At 34.7% G+C, this 20,416-nt stretch overlaps 1 protein-coding gene across 1 annotated transcript; it reads left to right on the top strand.

Annotated features, from left to right (window-relative positions):
* Nucleotides 1-1,321: 1,321 nt before the first annotated feature.
* Nucleotides 1,322-19,865, top strand: LOC139131973 (protocadherin-18-like). Its single transcript, XM_070698311.1, has 3 exons — nt 1,322-4,936; nt 11,085-11,265; nt 18,494-19,865. Exons 1-3 carry the CDS (start codon nt 2,138-2,140, stop codon nt 19,312-19,314), a joined length of 3,801 nt encoding a protein of 1,266 aa, XP_070554412.1. The 5' UTR covers nt 1,322-2,137; the 3' UTR covers nt 19,315-19,865.
* The last annotated feature ends 551 nt before the right edge of the window (nt 19,866-20,416 follow it).

The raw sequence follows: 20,416 nt of genomic DNA, 5'->3' as shown, positions 1-20,416 counted from the left end.
CCGGAAATGGCGATGCGTGGTGACTACAGTCCGGTCTTCACAAATCAATTTTCGATAAGATTTGCGTCAGTTATCCCCATCATGCAGCGAAGTTCAAAGGTTAAGTGTCCTTTTGTGTTTACTAATATCACTTTAATCTTCTGTCGTCACGATTTATATGTATCCCTGCCCATAAATGATGACGTTATTCAACTAGATAAGTTCTGCCCTGTAATTGGATGACGTACATTCCTCCCATGTATCGTCTGGTTTGTGCGCCAATAAAACCAAAGGTCTTTTGTTTTGAATCGTGTTTGAATAAAACACCGATCCACGCGATCGTTGTTTAGTCCAGTATTGTTGCGGCTCGCGATGTGAGGTTATTAACATATCATCAAAGGGTTTTACTTTCTCGGAATTCACAGAAAAAATGGTGCATCCTGTTAGATTAATAAGCCTGAATCACATTCATATATATATTTTTTAAAATTAATCATCTCATGTTCAAATGTATATAATAAACTTTCATCATATTTTCAGATTTGTAGATTTTCGTACATAACTTCTTTGCCTTACACGGTTATAAAGGTAGAAGGAGAGAGTTCGTCATGTTTTGAACGTTAATCACAGTGTAACACTGTAAATGGCTGTTCAATTGTGCGGTTGAACGGCGCACAACTTCGCTGTCCGTGGTTGCACACATAAAACGCATCCAAATGCGAAGTCTCACATCTTTGAAAGCCTGTTAGCTTACGCTAATGCTAGTTTTATAGGTCTATTTCTGCGTGGTTGACTGGAAAAGTGATGTAGTCAAATCTTGGTCGCATGCCGAGTAGACCTTTCACAAAATGTTTTTGTCAACGCGCACAAAAGAATCCGTACGTGATAGCCGGCCTGAGAAAGTAGGAAGCGGTCAAAATTGTCATGTAAATTTTTAATCAAGTCAATATTCAAAAGTGTAAGTCTATTATGGATGCAGATTAATGCACGCGCCACGCGTCTTTTAAATCACTAAGCGTGAGGGAGGGGTAAACCAAAGAATTTCCAGATGAAAGTAGGTACGTCCAGTTTGCGGTTTAAGTGTGTATAAACGTCTCCGTCTATATACCTGATTTGATTTGATTTACAAACAAGCATTAATTTCATTAAAGTGTGCCTTACATAGCCTTAACGATTTGCAAATGTTTATGCTGGGGTCAGATCGCAAAAATACCTGAAAGTCGAAATAATAAGTGTACAGATAACTGTACCAGCACAAGTACCAAGGATGAAACGGTTCGTTTATCCACCATCTGTCCGCATCCTGCAACCCCCTTTAGAAATAGTAGCTCCCCTCTCTGCCAGGTGCATTCAGACTTGGAAAGACCAGTTAGCTCCGCAATACCGACGAGTAAGTACAAGACGGTGTCTGTACTTCACTTTATACTTGATGATTTCTTCTCCATCGTACGCAATGCATCGATACGACTGTGATCGAAGCAGCACATATGGACTGTAAAAGGTACGCATTCTAGTTGAAAGAGGACGCTAGGACTTACGCCGTTTGGATGGATAGATATTGGCGGTACGCGGGCAAGTGTTTTACTGTGAGACGAACTTGTGTTCCGCTCACAGAAGTTTCGAAACTATTATCTAATTTCCTGTCTCGTTATTATCACGTGAATAATAATTTTTACCGATTGTTCACGCGAGTCATCGACACTTTGGCACAATGATTACTCCGTGAAATATTTCACTTCAATAGATGGTTTGTCAAGTTTAGAAATGAGACTTCCTGAACAGCAAAACGCTCGTACCAAATGTTTGTACAACGCTACCTGTTTACGGAGGATCTATTACTCCGTGAGATTTGTCAACTGATAGTGGTTCACTCGTTACCTTCACATCCTGATTGACGTAGTGAGTGTCTACAAAGCTACTTCACACTCCCTGTTTTCAACCAGTCGTCATCTAGCTTACTATCTAGCGTCAGCTATCATATACACTATACACCGTGTTCCGTGCAGAACTAGCCCGCATAAGTTCTCACTTTGAAAACAAACTGGACGATCGTGGCCAATCGAATTCGTGAGAGTCGGCGTGTGCTTGCTGAAGCGCTACCTGTTTTATTGTTTAAACTTTAAAATCCGTGTGAAGGAAATTGCACTGTGACCGGACAATGACGTTTTTCGTGAAATCGGCGCTTTCGCGGATCCAGTTTTATTTCATCTTGGTCACAGTGATTCTTTCATCAGAGCTTTTAGCATTGGAAGTTGAATATACAATTTTCGAAGAAAGGCCCGTAGGTGAGACTGTTGGGAATTTGATATCAACTTTGGATCTTGACCCAAGGCTTGCACGGAATTTCTATTTTTTCTCACAAACATCGGAAAACAACTCTTTCATCACTGTGGATGAAACATACGGAATTATTTCCACGAAAAGGCGCGTTGATCGCGAGCAACTTTGTCCGTGGAGCGAAAGGTGTATCCACGAATTCATCATCACCTTTGAAACTCGGGGAGTGCAGTTTGTACGACTAAGAGTTGAAGTGAAGGACTTAAACGATCACGCACCAACCTTCTCACAAGACGTTATTGCCTTAGAAATATCGGAATCTGTGGCGGTTGGAACTGCCTTTCCACAAGGTGCGGCTCTTTTTGCTGTAGACTCAGACTCTGGTAACAATACTGTCCAGGTTTACGAACTTTATAATACTTACGCCGATACCTTTAGGTTGAACACATACTACAGTATCGTTGAAGATGCAAAAGTTACCGAAATCGTCGTTCAAAGGGAATTGGATAGGGAAGTTATAGACTTCTACGAATTGGTCCTCGTCGCAAGAGACCAAGGAAACCCAATCAGAAGTGGATCGGCTTTAATCAATGTCAGTATTACAGATGCGAACGATCATAGCCCTGTGTTTGAAAGAAATAGCTACACTGTCGCACTGGAGGAAAATTTACCAATAGGAGTTGAAATACTGGACTTAAATGCAACGGACTTAGACCATGGACTAAACGGTGAAATAGTTTATTCGTTCAGCAGAAGAACTCCACAACGAGTTTTGAATTTGTTTGGTATTGACCAAGATACTGGTGTGATATCAACGCTACAACCTTTGAACTATGAAACAGACAAGAGTTTTCAGATCATCGTACAAGCCTCTGACAAAGGACCTTCTCCAATTCCAAGCTTTGCTACGGTAACGATCAACGTGAAAGACGTCAATGACAATCATCCCATTCTCAGTATACGATCTATGACTACGGACGAAAATACAGCTGTAATATCGGAGGCATTTCCTGTCGGTCAGCAGATTGCCCATGTTACCGTATATGATGAAGATGATGGTGATTTTGGAACTGTAAGGTTGGTGGTTAATGGTGGTAGTCATCATTTTGCATTGGAGGAAATTTATGCCAATGAACTCTATGAACTCAAAACTACAGAACATCTCGACAGAGAAACTAACCCGGAATATAATTTGACGCTCATTGCCTCTGACTTCGGACATCAACCAAAATCTACCGAAGTACAATTTTTGGTAGTTTTACTGGATGAAAATGATAACAAACCAGAATTTACCAGTGAAATTTATAGGGAGGAAATTCTAGAAAATAGAGCAGCTGGTTCACTAATTGCCAGAGTAAGGGCTTTTGACGCCGATGTCGGTTTGAATGGCAAAGTTGGATATGATCTGTTAAACTTTCAGCATGTCTTTGATATAGACAGCACATCAGGAGACATTACATCAAAAGCACCCTTTGATGCTGATGTTACTGTGAGGTATGATATCGTTGTTATTGCCTATGATTACGGATCACCGCAAATGAGCAATGATGCTACAGTACAGCTCTCTATTGTTGATGAAAATGATAATGCACCGATATTTTCACAGAGTACATACACTTTCTCCGTCATGGAAAACCAACCAGTGGGTACATCAGTTGGCAGAATCAGAGCCACAGATGTAGATTCTAATGAAAATGGTCAACTTTCATACTCACTGCTCGGAGAAGAGCACCCACAATTCTACATTGATCCAGAAACTGGTGAATTATTTACTAAAATTATATTAGACTATGAAACAGAGACATTTTGCAATATTGTTGTCATGGTAACGGATCATGGACAACCTGTGAAAACTGACAGTGCAAATGTTGAGATTGAAGTTGAAAATTTAAACGACAATACTCCAGAGGTGACATTTCCTCAAGAGAGTCATGTGATCTATGTACCCTTGTCAGCAAAACCTGGTCTAGAAGTCACAACAATTCAGGCTACTGATAAAGACAATGGCAAATATGGTGACCTGTGGTATTACATTATCCATGGTAATGTGTTGGGAATTTTCCAGATCAGCAAGACTAATGGAAAGATTTACACTGTTAAGGAATTACAGAGCAACTGGGAAGGCTTGTTTCAGTTGACAATCAAAGTTGAGGATCAAGGTGATACACCTAATATCATAACAACAAATATCAACATCATTGTTTCTGATTTGCCGTTTAACTATTCTCTGATTGACTTAGCAGACATTGCAAACTTAACTGAAGGTTTACCACCAGAAGAAAGGACTGCATCATTTCCAGCAACTCTGTCGGGAATTCTAATCTTAGTTCTAGGTTCCCTTGTTCTTTTACTGATCATCATCATCGTCATTGTTGTTATTTGTTCCCGTGCCAATGAGAAGGCAATCAGAACCTACAATTTCCGACGAGAGGAAAGTTTATTTAATGCCAGCAAATCCACCAGTCGGACTGGAACTCCTCTTAATGTAGCAAATACTGTGGAAGCCTATTTGGCAATGCAACAATCTCCAGATATTACATGCGGTACACCTGGTATGATGCATTCCAGTACAGTTGAGAACCAATCAAGAATGAGTTCAGTAGCAACCTTACAGAATCTCTTCAATGACAATTCAGAACACAGTGATAATCGTCGTCCATCTTCAGAGACTGATGCTGAGGTAAGATTTAAACTTTAACAAACAATCTAACATACAGATGATTACCCCTGCAATATTACTATAACCATATATCTTAACATTTAAAGCCTCCATAATACTACAGCACCATAAATCAAAAATACCATTTGGTGCTTGTTCTTAAATTGTCAGCATTCTGCAGCTAGCTGGTGTGTACAAAATTTATCTCACAGCAGAAGTTGCTTTTTTACAGCTGATTCAATACCTGGGTATCTTGTGAAAAGACACTGCCGTTTTTATAACATCCATTTTTTTTTAAATGATTTTACTACGCAAGGGTCAATTTTTGGCAGTACAATCATGCACTGTTGCTCAAAGTTTACAGTAAACTTACGGTGTGTTTTCATAAGTTTGCAATGTAATGGCTCACTGATATTGTAGTTCTGAAGTTTGAATGTTCACATGCACCAATGAAATCTGAGCTGGAAAAGTTGGGGCATTTGAAACACCAGAGAATGTACATCATTGTGCAGTGGTTGTGGTGTCTGCCGTACTATGTGCCGTACTGAGAACTGTCCAGAATAGTATCAACTACTGCAGAATGATAATAAACCTTCCCATTGTTTCCCTCCAAGATGGGGAAAAGGTTATTAAAAGTCACATTCTGATGATCATGTCCAAAGACAAATTTATTTTTTTTGATTTTGCCATTCCCATAATTAGAGGGTCAAATGTCAATGTTTAATAGCATTAAAATATATCATGTGAAAATTTTCACAAAACTGTACCACTCTAATGTTATAAATTGATATTAAGTTATTGTAACAGATACATGTTACACATAAAACATTTCAGTTCATACCTTATACTTTAGCAACTTTAAAACCTTAAAAAGTCTCAGACAGAGATAGTTACTGTTGTGACTGAGTTCATTCAACTGTGAAACTACATTAGAATTCATTATGTGTAATTTGATGGTGGTATCAAGAAGCATAAATTTTATTGAGTAGAACTGTAGTCTGGTAATAAAAATGAAATATATCTGATTAATTTAAAATGCCTATCACGGTGAGTGTTAGTGAGCAGTTTTATCCGTGTTATACTAGCAGAACTGATGCGTTGGAGATGAAAGTTTGTCATCAATATCAATTATTGTAAAGAAATCATTGGGAAATGCTTTGTTGTCACGGCAACTAATCAAAAGTCATAACATACTATAGCTCATAATTGCATATGTGAAGATCTTTTTAAAGATCATTCATTTTATTGTGGAGCTTGGAAATGAAATAAAATGTCATGGGCATATAATATGTTCAAGAATCATTGAGCCTTAAAAGTACCAGGAAGTGTCTCTGAATGATAAAATGTTCAGTCTAAGTGATTTCTAATGGCATACACATGAATACGGTAAAGTTAGCGTGATAACTATATTCAGTAAAATGTACATAAACAAATCTATAGATTTTCTAAATTTTGAACACATTTCTGCATTCTACACTTTTTTGTTTGCTATCATTGCCTGACAGAAATAAAATGAATACTAGCTCTCATTTCATGTGTTTTTATTGCGGGATGCACTCAATACTGACTGAGGCTTTTAAAATTCAGGATTAAAATGTTATTATGGAAATGAAAAACGAAGGATTTATGAAGTGTACAGCATTGCAGATTTTATAGTTTTAGTAAAGTGATTAACTGACATGTGACTAGAATATCAAATTTTCAACTAAATATTGCTTCAATGAATAATTGTAGAAATTATGTTTCAATGTTTTTAACAGAAAACAGAAATCAGAAAGATTTTTGTTAAAAGAAAAAAAGAAATTTGCATCTAATGAAGTAATTAGTCTAGATGATATGGTTGCCATAATTCTAGTAATTAATTTAGTAAATTTTCCAATTCATGGAACTGTAACTGTTATGAAATGAATTATACACAACATAAATATTATTTTTAAACCATAAATCTTTATAATATGCAGTTTTCTTTTTGTTCTTATATGTCTGATGACTCTTCGTTGCTGACTTGCACAATAAAGGTACTATCACATGTTCAGAGAGTTCCAGGAACATCTGTATTTCTGTTTCTTAAGTCACCTTCAGTAATGTCAAAGTATAACTGTGCCAGCTTGGATGTCATGCCAGCCATCTTGTGAAAACAGACATTAAGCAAAGGTTACATTTGTTTTAGATTTGAATGTGATCAGATTAGGACCCCTACCTTCTTGACGACGTAAATTCTCATATTAATTTTTGAGTTGAGTTCGATGTCCAATGTTGCTTGTGTAGCCTTACTAGTATAGGGTGCTTAATTAAGAATAAAATATAACATTCTCATATAACAACTTAAAACCATTCTCTGAAAAAGTAAAAATTTAAAATCGATTACCTCATGAAAATTTCCTGTTCATTTTGCTTTAACTTTGATGTCATTGTTATACTCTGATCATAATTAATGTTGTATGAATTACAATAGTATGTCTTTTGCTGTATGTTGATGTTCTGCATTGAAAACATCTGAAATTCTTTCACTTCTGCCATGATTGGATTCAGTTTACACTGACAGTTCAGTTGGATGGTGTGCACATGTTTAGTGGCATTTAAACTGTTTTATAGATTCAGCAGTAAGATTCTATGATACATTTCATGAAAACTGAAATGTTTGCAGTGTACTATATTGTTGTAGATACAGCGTACCATGATTTGCTACCTAAGGATGAAAATACACAATTTCTTTACAAATCAATTCTTTACCTACAGTAAGGGTTTTGTTTTTACACTTTCTCCTAATATCTGAAAATTTTGAATCAAAAAAAGATTTTATGTAATAGAACAAAGTAACAATGATAACGTTCAATTATCAATGTTTATTATACATTAACTAGCAACAACTTTGGGAAAGTGTGACTCAGAACTTTGCTTCTCTGTACAGTGTGTTCCTGCTTTCATTGTTGGTAATAATGGAGATAAAATACTTTGTGCACAGGATTCCTGTAAAATTCACAAATTACTCTGTAACATCAGAGAAATAACATACCTCCTCAAAACATCTGTATTGACAAGTTGAGAAGGCAGTGTTGCAGTAGCTTTTATCAGTATCACTTTATGGTCAGTTACCTGATGTCGTTGTTAATCACATGGCCTTGTAAATCAATCAATCAATCGATCAATCAATAGATTAATGAATTACTCTGTAGTGTCATCAGAGCATTTTGGAAAGACAAATATACTATTTTGGGAGATTTTTGAGCATTTCACAGAAAACGGTTTCTATTGAAATTTGATCTTTGACAAAAATCTGAACTTCTTTAAACATAAAGTCAGGAAGAGTCTTTTTTTATGAATTTATACAGTAAAAGTCAGCTTTCTGGACATCAAGAAAAACTATTACTGATTGTATTATCCATCCTTTGTTTCATCAGTCTTAAAACTTAGTTAAAATGATACTGTGAGTGATGTCTAACACAAACAGCAATGCGATATGTTTGTAATGTCTATCTGCAAGCCAACTTGCAATCCTGGTACTGTCCCTTAATTGTCTCAGTCCAAAAAGACAAGTGTTTTTCCAAACTTTGTATAGTCAATAACGAACAAGGGAAACAGTAAAGCACAGACTTCTGTTTAAAGCTCACGAAATTTACTGAATTGAATGAAAAACAGCAGATAATTGAAGCCACAAGACAATTATGATAATTGAAGCCACAAGACAATTATGATAGTCAACCAACATTACTAATTAGGGTTATTACTTTGTGAAATTTTGATAACCTTTAAAAAAAACATGTGGAAGATGACACTTAGATACATCATAGCTTATGCAGATAGACTTTCAGCAAAATACTTTGAAAAATGAATTATCCAGTGATGTCATTCTTTACAGTGAAATGTTTCAAAAAAATTGACATTTTTAAAGATGCGCAAAATGATTAGATTACATGTTTTGGTGACAGAAATGCATATCAGTTTGTTGGTTTTGAATTTATTTATCATGCAGAGAACTTTAAAATTTGCTGAGAATCATTGCATACAATTATTTATTTTGATCCAAGTTTGTCTGTATTTAAATTCAACATTCTTATACCTGTTGTTACCCTTTCTATGAAACTTTGATGACAAAGTTTGTTCGATACTGATGTAACTCTTTGACCAAATATGTCAAGTTGAAATATTTTTCTGTAATTTTAAACATATTCTGACCACAGGAACAAGGCATCATACAAAATATTGCAATATTGTTCAGTTTTCAAATTTTATATTAACATTCGTAACCTTCTAAAGCTGTACTACTATTACTACTTCTTGAAATGACAGTGGTAGTTTGGATATAGACTAGCTGTTTGGATGTAGACTGGCTGTTTGGATATAGACCATATAGACTAGCTGTTTGGATGTAGACTATAGCTGTTTGATATTAACCAGCATTTTTTCAATTACATCTTTGTAAAATATAATGTGATATTATAGCTTCCAATGATGATGTAATTCATATCTTTTCAAATTATGATCAATGTAGATTTATTATATTTTTAAAAAAATGTTTTATAATTTTGTTTCAAAAAGTCATATACCATGGTTGATTGCTTTTCTGTTCAGTTTCTAAGGTCCCAAGGGATAATTCAATTCCCATTACTTCAACTATTGACAAAAGAAGTACTTTCACAAATTTTAAAATAACCACAAATATTTACTGGTAGTTAATTCATAATATGAGGTTATTATGAAAATACCGCAAAGGATGCACAAGGACATTGGCGCAGCCTATCGCCCGACGCAAAGTGGAGGGCAATGTGCAGCGCCAATGTCCTCGTGCATCCTTTGCGGTATTTTCATAATGATATTATTATTATACCTCTTAGATTGATGATTGGGGCATCAAATTGTCAGAGTAGTGACAGTTTTCATGTAAGGTCAACAATTTTTCTTCTGACATATAGAGCAACTGTTGAATGCTATCTCAGATGCATTTCTTCAAGTTCTGGATAGAGTGTGTGCTTACACACGTACGTACAGAGCGTGTGTGAGATGTGTTCCGGCACTCATCCAGTGCATCCCTAGAAAACGTTCAACAGTGAACTCGCAGATGCAGCCATAGGGGATGGGGCACTTGAAAACCGTATGTGTTACTGAACGGGCGTTCCGTATGGCTTTTTCAGTGCACGCAAAATTATATTGTTCTTGATGGTAGATGTATATTTTTTATTATTTGATTGATGATTCTTCTTTATTTTCTAGTTCTGTGCACGGTCCCTCCCAAGGACCGTGTTCTCTTAAACAAAATTGAACACTGTTAGCAGCTTTGTGGCTTTTTGAAAAAAATTTAAAATCTGCAAAATATGCATGCTTCACATCAAACTTTACACCTTTTAGTGAAAGTTATGAAGCATTGTACTCAATGAGGGTGTTACCATCCAACCAGTCCTGTCAGGAATGAACCATTGTATATACTGGTAGGGGTAATTCAGGTACAATACCAGAAAGCCAGGACTGAACCACTGTATACAGGGGTAATTCAGGTACAATACTATAAAGTTGGGCATGAAAGGGTTAATTGAATTTCACTGGACCATAATAAATGTATTAAAAATTGATATAAAAATATTTATAATTATCAATGAAAATGCTGTCTTTTCAGTAATGATTAAGGAGAAGTCATGTATGTTAATTTTGAAATTTGAGCTGACGGTCAATATTAATTAGAATATGATACAAACTGCTCTTTACAATTCAATTATGATTTTATGACTTCATGAATAATCAATATTTTATGTAAGTTGTGATAATTGACTACTGGTATATTGGAGTTATTTAATGATCTGTCGCAATACATTGGTTTATACCAAAATTGCCTTTAAGATGATTTAGTTGACATGCAAATCTGTTCATTCTTTAGCCAGACCACAAATGTCAAGGCATATATTTAAGCAATACCATAACTTTTGATTTTCCTGGCAAAGTAACTTATTTATTTGGCTGCCTGTACATATGTCCTTGGTCTTTCCATGATAGGTTCTGAAATTCCATTTCTTGGCAGTGCATTCATAGATACATACATGTTACTTGCCCATAGAAAAGATTAAAACCCACCCCCAGTGTGCAACGCTGTGTAGGATTTTGAAACAGTGAAACAGTGTTAGAGAAATGCGTTCCATTATTTAGATCATAAATTTCTTTAATTTTGTCATTTATTCAGGTTGATCATCTATTGTCAATGGCATCAAAGTCTATTGATCATCAGGATGATAAAGCAAGCTACGATAGTGGACGAGGTGAAAGTGACAAAGATGGCCGAGAACATCATCACATGAATGTGTCATCTTTCAAGCCTGGTTTACGCTCTACACCACATGATGACAGTAATGCCACAACAAATCGTAAGTGGAAATTTTTTTTTCAGTTATTATCTCAATAAATTTTCTTGATTAAAGATTACAAAGGACAGTACACTGTGAAATAGTACACTGAAATAGTACAATGAAATAGCAAAGTATGAATATACACTATGAATAGCACAGTGAAATACAGTAGTACATTCTGAAATAGAACTCTGAAATGCTACACTGTGATATAGTGTTGTGGGAAATAGTACTGGAGTAGTGCACTGAAATAGAACATTGTGAAATAGTACACTGTGAACTAGTACTCTTTTAAATAGTACACTTTGAAATAGTACTGAAGTAGTACGCTGAAATAGTACATCTAACTAGTACATTGTGAAAAAGTACACTGTGAAATAGAATTCTCTGAAATGGTACACTGTTAAATAGTGTTCTGTGAAATAGTACAAAGTGAAATAGTACTGAAGTAGTACACTATGAATAGTACACTGTGAAATAGTTCTAAAATTCTGATCCTGCTCTAACCTTCACCGTGGCTTGGTAATGCAAGAATTTTCAGAAGACCTTGAATTAAAAATTTTGATTTATGCACAAAATATTTTTGAACTTCAGCCAATTAAAAAAAAGAAATGTATCATGAGTTTTAGAAGATGACAACAACATTAAAAGTTGTGACATAAAAATCTTATGAAGACGAACAAAACGTCTACTGATTTACACTTAAATGATGCCCGCTGTCAGCGACGTGGAGTGTATCTAATAATTGTATGGGTAGTGTTGTTTGGCGTCTGGTGTCTCTTAACTTATACATTCCAAGCTGTTTCTTCAAAACTGCCAGTCCTATTTCTTCAATATTTAGAGTACAGGTCCCCAGAGATGATCTTGATCAGATTTGTTCAAATTGTGATCAAATATGTGTATTTGTATTTTGATGTCAATTTTGCTATTTTTTGGCAACTCCTGAATGGCTCTTCCAACAGGTTTAATATTTGGTAGTCAGGTCCCTAGGGATGGCCTTATTCAAATTTGTTCAAATTGTGATGAAATATGCAAAGTTGTGTTTTTAAGGCAGATATTGTCAATTTTGATTAAAATAAAATTTAAAAATCTTGTACTATAAATCCGCTGATCAGAAGCGTTGATATTTGGGATATGGATCGAATTATGATGAAATCTACAATTTTGTATTTTGGGGGCAAGTTTTGCCATTTTTTGTCAAAATTTGATTTTCTCAAAACCTACGTGGCTGATAGCTTTGATATTTGGTATACAGATTACTAGGGGTTATTGAAATGTGATATATTGAAATTATGATAAAATCTGTGATTTTGCATTTTTGGGGCAATTTTTGCCATATTTTGGTCAAAAAAATTGTTTTTCAAAAACTGCTTGTCTGATTCGTGTGATATTGGTATACATCCTAGGGATATTATCTTAATGTAATGTATTGAAAGTATGATGAAATCTGCAATTTGTATTTATGGGGCAATCTTTACCAATTTTGGTCAAAAAAATTGTTTCTAAAAATTTAGTTTCTTCTAGCTTTGATATTAGGTAGACGTGTTCCTAGGGATGATCTTATTGTTATATGTTCAAATTATGATGAAATCTTCAATTGTGTATTATTGCAGCAACTTGTACTGTGTTTGGTCAGGCCATCCTGAAATGAACTATCAAAGATATCCACCTTCTTCATCAACACATGTGTCACAAATAGTTATTCTCTACGTAACACAGTGAAGCGCTGTCGACAGCTAGACTGCTTGTTTACTTTCTGTGACATCACCTTAAAAACATTCACTTTTGATTCATCAGTATGACAGATGTGAAGAAGACATTCTTATGATATTGTGGTTATTTTAAAGTTGAGTGATAAAGAGTTTTTAGAAATACCAATCACAATGAAATGTTGTACTACTAATACTTTACCGGTAGTTGACCAGTCACATTGAGATATAGTGTTACTAATATTACAATTGACCAATCACACTGAAATATAGTACTACTAATACTATATTGACCAATCACACCAAAATATAGTACTACTAATATTACAATTGACCAATCACACTGAAATATAGTACTACTAATATTACAGTTGACCAATCACACTGAAATATAGTACTACTTATACTATAGTTGACCAATTACATTAAAATATAGTACTACTAATATTACACTTGACCAATCACACTAAAATATAGTAATACTAATTATTAACTAATGCAATTGACCAGTCACACTATAGTACTACTAAAGGGTTGTTGATAATTAAAACATGCGCACGGTAAATGAAACTAAGTGCGTTTGGCCTCAACACCCCCTCCCCCTCCCCTAAACGAAAGTTTGGAAGTGCGAAAATTCAACCAAGCCTCATTCTGTATCTGCATCCAACAAACGGTAATGACGTCACTATGAAATCACGCATACTCCAGCGAATGGCCCCTAATATTAAAATTGACCAATCACACTAAAATACAGTACTACTAATATTACAATTGACCAATCATACTGAAATACAGTACTACTAATATTACAATTGACCAATCACACTGAAATATAGTACAACTAATATTACAATTGACCAATCACACTGAAATACAGTACTACTAATATTACAATTGACCAATCACACTGAAATATAGTACTACTAATATTACAATTGACCAATCATACTGAAAAACAGTACTACTAATATTACAATTGACCAATCACACTGAAATAGTACTATACTAATATTACAATTGACCAATCATACTGAAAAACAGTACCACTAATATTACAATTGACCAATCACAATGAAATATGGTACTACTAGTATTACAATTGACCAATCACACTGAAATATGGTACTACTAATATTACAATTGACCAATCACACTGAAATATAGTACTACGAATATTACAATTGACCAATCACACTGAAATATAGTACTACTAATATTACAATTGACCAATCACACTGAAATACAGTACTACTAATATTACAATTGACCAATCACACTGAAATATAGTACTACGAATATTACAATTGACCAATCACACTGAAATAAAGTACTACTAATATTACAATTGACCAATCATACTGAAAAACAGTACTACTAATATTACAATTGACCAATCACAATGAAATATGGTACAACTAATATTACAATTGACCAATCACAATGAAATATAGTACTACTAATATTACAATTGACCAATCACACTGAAATACAGTACTACTAATATTACAATTGACCAATCACACTGAAATATAGTACTACTAATATTACAATTGACCAATCATACTGAAAAACAGTACTACGAATATTACAATTGACCAATCACAATGAAATATGGTACTACCATAATACCATACTTGACCAATCACACTGAAATTCATTATTTTATATTTATTACATTTCTTTACAATATGAAGATGCAATCCTAGATTTTGTTCTGGGGCAAAGCAAATATCTGTTTGAAAATCTTGCTTCTTGTGACCAAAGTTTTTTAATATCATCCACTCTATAAAGCTCATAACGTTCTGAAAGACAAGTGAAAAATATTGATATTCTTGATTCTGTAGAAAACAAGTAATGAATCAACTAATCATGAAACAGATTTTTTATTAAGAATATTTCTCATTATTTCCACTTTTTACTTCTCAAAATCTTTCCAAATTGAAGTCTGCCTGAATGAATAATGTTAAGCTAATTTAGAAAAGTAATATTTGAATGACCTGTAAAGCGGGATTGTTTGCATAAACAAATATTTTGAGGTTTTCAAATACAACAATGGAATATCTACTCCTACTCAGAAATTGGCCTTTTCAAACAATCCAATTTGTAGATGACAGAAAATTGCAGAGAGATAAATCTGACAAAGTGGGAGTAAAACAGATAAATGCAATCCTCTGCAGAGACAGTGAAATATGCTGTAGGCAAAAACTGGATCTGTTGAGATTTCTTCAGATAAAATTGTAAATTGGAGTCTGGAGACTGGAGCTAGACTAGCTGGGATTATTTTAACTTACCAGGCAAGTCACTGCTAAAATGGTTGCTTCCTTTTCTAATCCTTCTTTGTAGAAAAAAAAAAACTATGCATGGTTCATTTGTCTCTAAGTTTGTGTATTTATTTATGGCTAGTGGATGTGTATGATATATCAAATAAATTGGCAAATGTTTGGTTGCACACATTTAATTAACCCTTTGAGTGCTGTATTTTTTCCCACCAAAATTTTAGTGCAACATTTTACCAATTTTTATGAACTTTTCTGTGAATTTTCTGATAATTTTGTACCTAATGAACTCAATATTTCATCAGCCACAGTTTTTTTAATCAAAATTTTGCCAAAAATGTAACAAAAATTGCCTGAGGTATATTTTATAAGGGCGACAAAACTTGACTCTGGTGCTCAAAGGGTTGATAGATTTGACAGGTATATGGAAAAAATCTATTTTTTATGTACTTTTATGAAAATTGTGCTTTAAATTTAGTAATTTCAAAAAATGATCAAATTGTAATGAACTAGGAAAGGATGTGAGTATCCACTGTTCAGCATTATAAATAGTGATGTTGTAAGTTTTTAAGATTCAATATTTAAATGTCGTATAAAATGCAATATTATGTCAAATGTTTATGTCAAATTACATGCAATATTATTGTTGTTATGTGTTTACAATACTTTCAATAAATATTGGATGAGTGATATTTGGTTAGATTATCAACTTTGTAGTGGTAACCATAGTTACCGTATCCATTAGTAACTGTTTTCACAGATGACAGGCTCAGCGGTAGTTCTCAGGAGACTTGACCAATTGTAGCATTCAATTTTAATTAGTTTGGCTGTAGCAAGGAAAGTTTCAATTACAGATGGAATATGCATCGTGGAATGCAAAGTATTTTCTTCTGTTGAGTTTGTTGTGCAGCAGCTAGGTTTTATGTTTCAAGTCCTTACCAAACTATGCTGTATGACTTGAAAAGACACTCTTTGATTGTGTTTTGTCTGGGCAACGTTTATCCAATGCAGCTGACCCAAAGCAAGTGTTATTTATGTTATAGGATTGGTTTGCAAGTCAGCTCTGTGAGACCTTCTTTGATTTTCACCGTTGCGTTTCAATAGCAGATAGATTGCACAGAGTTTTTTGTGAGAGTCTTTAAGCTCTGTGGGAATGGAGTTTGAATTTATTCAAGAATTGGCATAAAGTAGTAAAGATTTTGTAGTTGCTGAATTGTATGGAAGGAATACAGATTAAGAATTAAATGTAATCGTGCAGTACAAGTTCCTGTTAAATAAATTACAAACAAACATGTTTTGCTTCCCTTCAGTGACCAAAATACTTTATGATTGCTGTAAACTGATTAAGCTGTCTTGAAATATTTCTCAAACTGCAGGAAAGAATCATTTCTATCAGCAGGAGTTTAAAAGAGAGTGAATTCCACAAGGCTAAACATCAAAGTGTACATTCTAATTTCCGTCACTGTAAATGTCAGCTAGTTCATAGAAGATAACTCTTTTGTGACAAATCACAAGCCGTACAGGACATGTATCAGCAGATGGGAGCCATGCAGCTGTATTTTTCTCTTCCATTGAGGACATTTTAAGCAACCTTTGCGTTTGAAACTTACAGATGACCATGTTACCATGACGTGTGAATTCTGGCATTTATTTGACTAATGCTATTACACCACCATCTCATTTAAATAAGACATTTAATTGCATTTTAGCAGCTCAGATTGGAATACCGTGAATGGCAACAGCTTATAACCATAACAACAACAGAGATCTTTTGTTCAAAGCTTAAAGGTGTAGATTTCTTTTCCGTCTGTTATTTCATAAAGACAGACACTTTCCTTAAGGTTTTAAGTGTGCTATTTGAAGTATGCTATTTTTGTGCAGCATTCATAGCCACTGGGATTGTTGTTTGAAGGAGTCCAAATAAGGGTGTTTTAACTTCAATGTTTCATTTCTATTCTGCGATTGAATTTAATTTCTTTTGACTTCCACGAGACAAGGAGTAATAAGTGGGGCAATGCAGTGGGCCAATAGAGTGGGTCAATAAGTGGGGCAACACAGTGGGCCTATACAGTGGGCCAATATATATCCAACAGCAGTATTTTAGCGGTCTGTCATATAAATTTAATGAAAAAAACAAGAATTTGTGACTGTTTATCATGTATTGTGTGTTTGGCATGTTGACAACTATAATGATGCAGAATGTAAAAGGGACAAAGTTGATCACTATAAGTCCACCCATACAAAGTTCTGTCGATTTTGGTTCCAATCATTTCCATCAGTCTGTGTGACTGTCCATCTGTCTGTTGGTCTGCAAGCTCTCCTCAGTGATGCCTAGACCGATTAATTGTTCAAACCTTGTTCAATAACATAACCCTGTGTCATGAACTGATACAACCACATTGCCATTTTGTTCTCATCCAGAGCGATTACACAGAGTAGCAAAACCAATTTCATTCAAACTTTATGCTGGGACAATGTCCTGTGACATACATATACATGTCAATTTATGGCATGATATCATACTGTCCAATATTGTTGCCAGGCAGTCATTTTATGATTGTTTCAGCCATTGAGTAGACATATGTAAACCAATTTCTTTCAAGCTTGATACAAAGACAATGTACCATATCATAAACACATCCATTTCAATTTATGCACCAATACCATCTATTATCAGACCAGTATATTGATGGCGAAAATACAGCGATCTGATTGGTTGAGACGCAAAAAGAAACATGGTATATTCGCGATATACCATGGCTGTCTTTTGCACGAGCTCTCAGCTTGAGCAAAAATCCATTTCAGACGTTCCATGCCAGAATTTCAATATACTGTATGATATAATAGCAATGAATCACACCCAGTGACAGTATACCACTCAATTTTGACCAGTTCTCTTCATGTATGCACTCGCTATCGCTCGTGCACATATGTCGTGAACTGGTCAAAATCTCATGGTATACCATCGCTGGGTGTGCTTTATTGCTTAGATAGGCCATCCAATATGTCCTATACTGTTTGCAAAGTGATAGATTATCTATTAATAGCACATCACTATGCATTGCTGCTGGTCAAGGAATAATATTACTTCTTTGTCTGTATATGTCTGAACTTGTTTTAAGATGTCAAAAAGTATAGCTGTTATGAAATGATACATGTCTAAAGACTGTCACATTAGAAAGAGTGGTACAGTGTTATCACTGATATCAACCAGAAATAGAAAAACTAATTAATCTTCTTATTTATTCATTTTTTCCACAGACGAAACATCAGGAGATAGGAGCTACATGGCCAGTCCACAGTGTACTGTTGAGTGTAAAACATTGGGTCATTCGGATCAATGTTGGATGCCACCAAGACAGATTGATCCATTGTATATTGATGCTTCGGGCAGCTGTTACCATGGATACAGTGATCTACCGGAGAGAGGGATGGCAAGTCCTACATACAGTGACAGCGATTCAAGTCCAGACTATGAAAGTGGTGTTCAATGGCCACAAACCAGCTTTACTTCCTTTGGTTATGATCAGCCTGCCATTGATGATCAATCCAAACATCTCTCACCCAACAATGCTAACTTTGAAAGACAAGGCAGTACAAGAATGAGACATCACATTGCAGGACCTTTGACCCCAATAAGTGAACATCCAGCAGAGAGTCTTACTGAACTACTTGAAGGACCTACTGAAGCAGCTTCTGATGACAAAAACAAAGACTTGACTGCCCAGACTAATCTTGGAGTTTCTGAAAGTTTTGATAGTTTTAGTGAAGATCAATGTGATGGCAGTTACGGCTCTTTGGATAAGAAAGCAACTTTGCCATCTGAAAGTGTCATGAATAAAAACAACCAAACTCAGATGAGACAGTCTCCTAGAGCTAACTCTGAACTTTCATGTACACTCTCTGAAAGTAGTGCTTCTGAAGGTGAATTTGAAATTCATCCTGACGGTTACAATATTGATGATATCAACAAGATACTTGATCAAACACGTGAAACTGCCATAATGGATGACGAGAACTGTGATGCGGAACAACTATGTAAACATATTAATAACGTGTTTTTCAGTGATTCAATAGTGTAGTAAATTTGTAGAATTCTTACATATCTAAGATCAACTGAGAGGCTTGGAGCCATGATAAGTTCCTAAAAGTGAGCAATATTAAAATGACAGTCTTGTAAAATGTGCAAAGTCAAAGTATGTCATGTCACCTTGGCAATGTTGAACTTGTACCAAAGTTTAAATATGTTACATTTATTAAGTGGTGCTTATAGTGAGAAAGACACTTTTCTGTTGTTGTGGTTGACAATTTGACAATTCAAATGCTACTTATAAAGTATATTTTATGTGAGAGACAAAGGTTATATTTCAGAAAGTAGCTTGTTAATATCAAGATGCCTTTAAGAATATATCAACATAAGTAGGTACATACATCTGTGTAAATTATCAAAGTTTGCTATTTAGATAGAACTAGATTATAGTGAATAATATTGTAAAGCATAAGAATGCCGCAAAAATTCTTTCAAAGAGAATTCTGTATTTACAGTGGCTTTCACTGTTTTGTTGACTTTTACTGTAAGAGTGTTATTGCTAAAGCAATAAAGAGTTTATTTGTCTTATTTTGTGAAGAGAAAGAGTTGAAGTGGTATTCCTTTGAAAAATGGATGAGGAATGTTGTTGTTTCAAAATAGCCTATTGCAGAAAGTTGGTTGCCAAAATTACGACTGAAATATTGACAGTTGGAGTATTAAAGTGTTCAAGTTATTGACAAAAATGCAGTGTTTTGGATATGTTGAAAAACATGCCATCGATGAATACTTCAATGGATGAAAACAAATGTATCACCTGGATTTCATACAGAAAACACAAACTATTGTCATAAAGTTAAAATTTATCAGTTCAATTGTCAATGTTGTGTTCATTAACTTTGATATACAATAGTGTGTCCACTGAGGAAGACCCAGGTCTAGCAACTATCTTGAATCTTGTGACTTTCAAAGTATCAAAATTTTCAACATAGTATCTACCAAAAGTCTTAGTATCAAAATACTTTCACCCTTGAATTGAATATTACATTATGGCTTCAGAGACCATTACCTTGCAGAGTATGACATGGACATTTCAATTTAAATCACTTTGCATGGCCAATGATAATATATCTTAAAGAGGCACTTCCACTTGGTAA

This window comes from Ptychodera flava, chromosome 4 (genome assembly GCF_041260155.1).
Source record: "Ptychodera flava strain L36383 chromosome 4, AS_Pfla_20210202, whole genome shotgun sequence".
NCBI classification, from domain to species: domain Eukaryota; kingdom Metazoa; phylum Hemichordata; class Enteropneusta; family Ptychoderidae; genus Ptychodera; species Ptychodera flava.
Note: the sequence above shows the minus strand (reverse complement) of the source record. Positions and strands in the feature narration are given on the sequence as shown.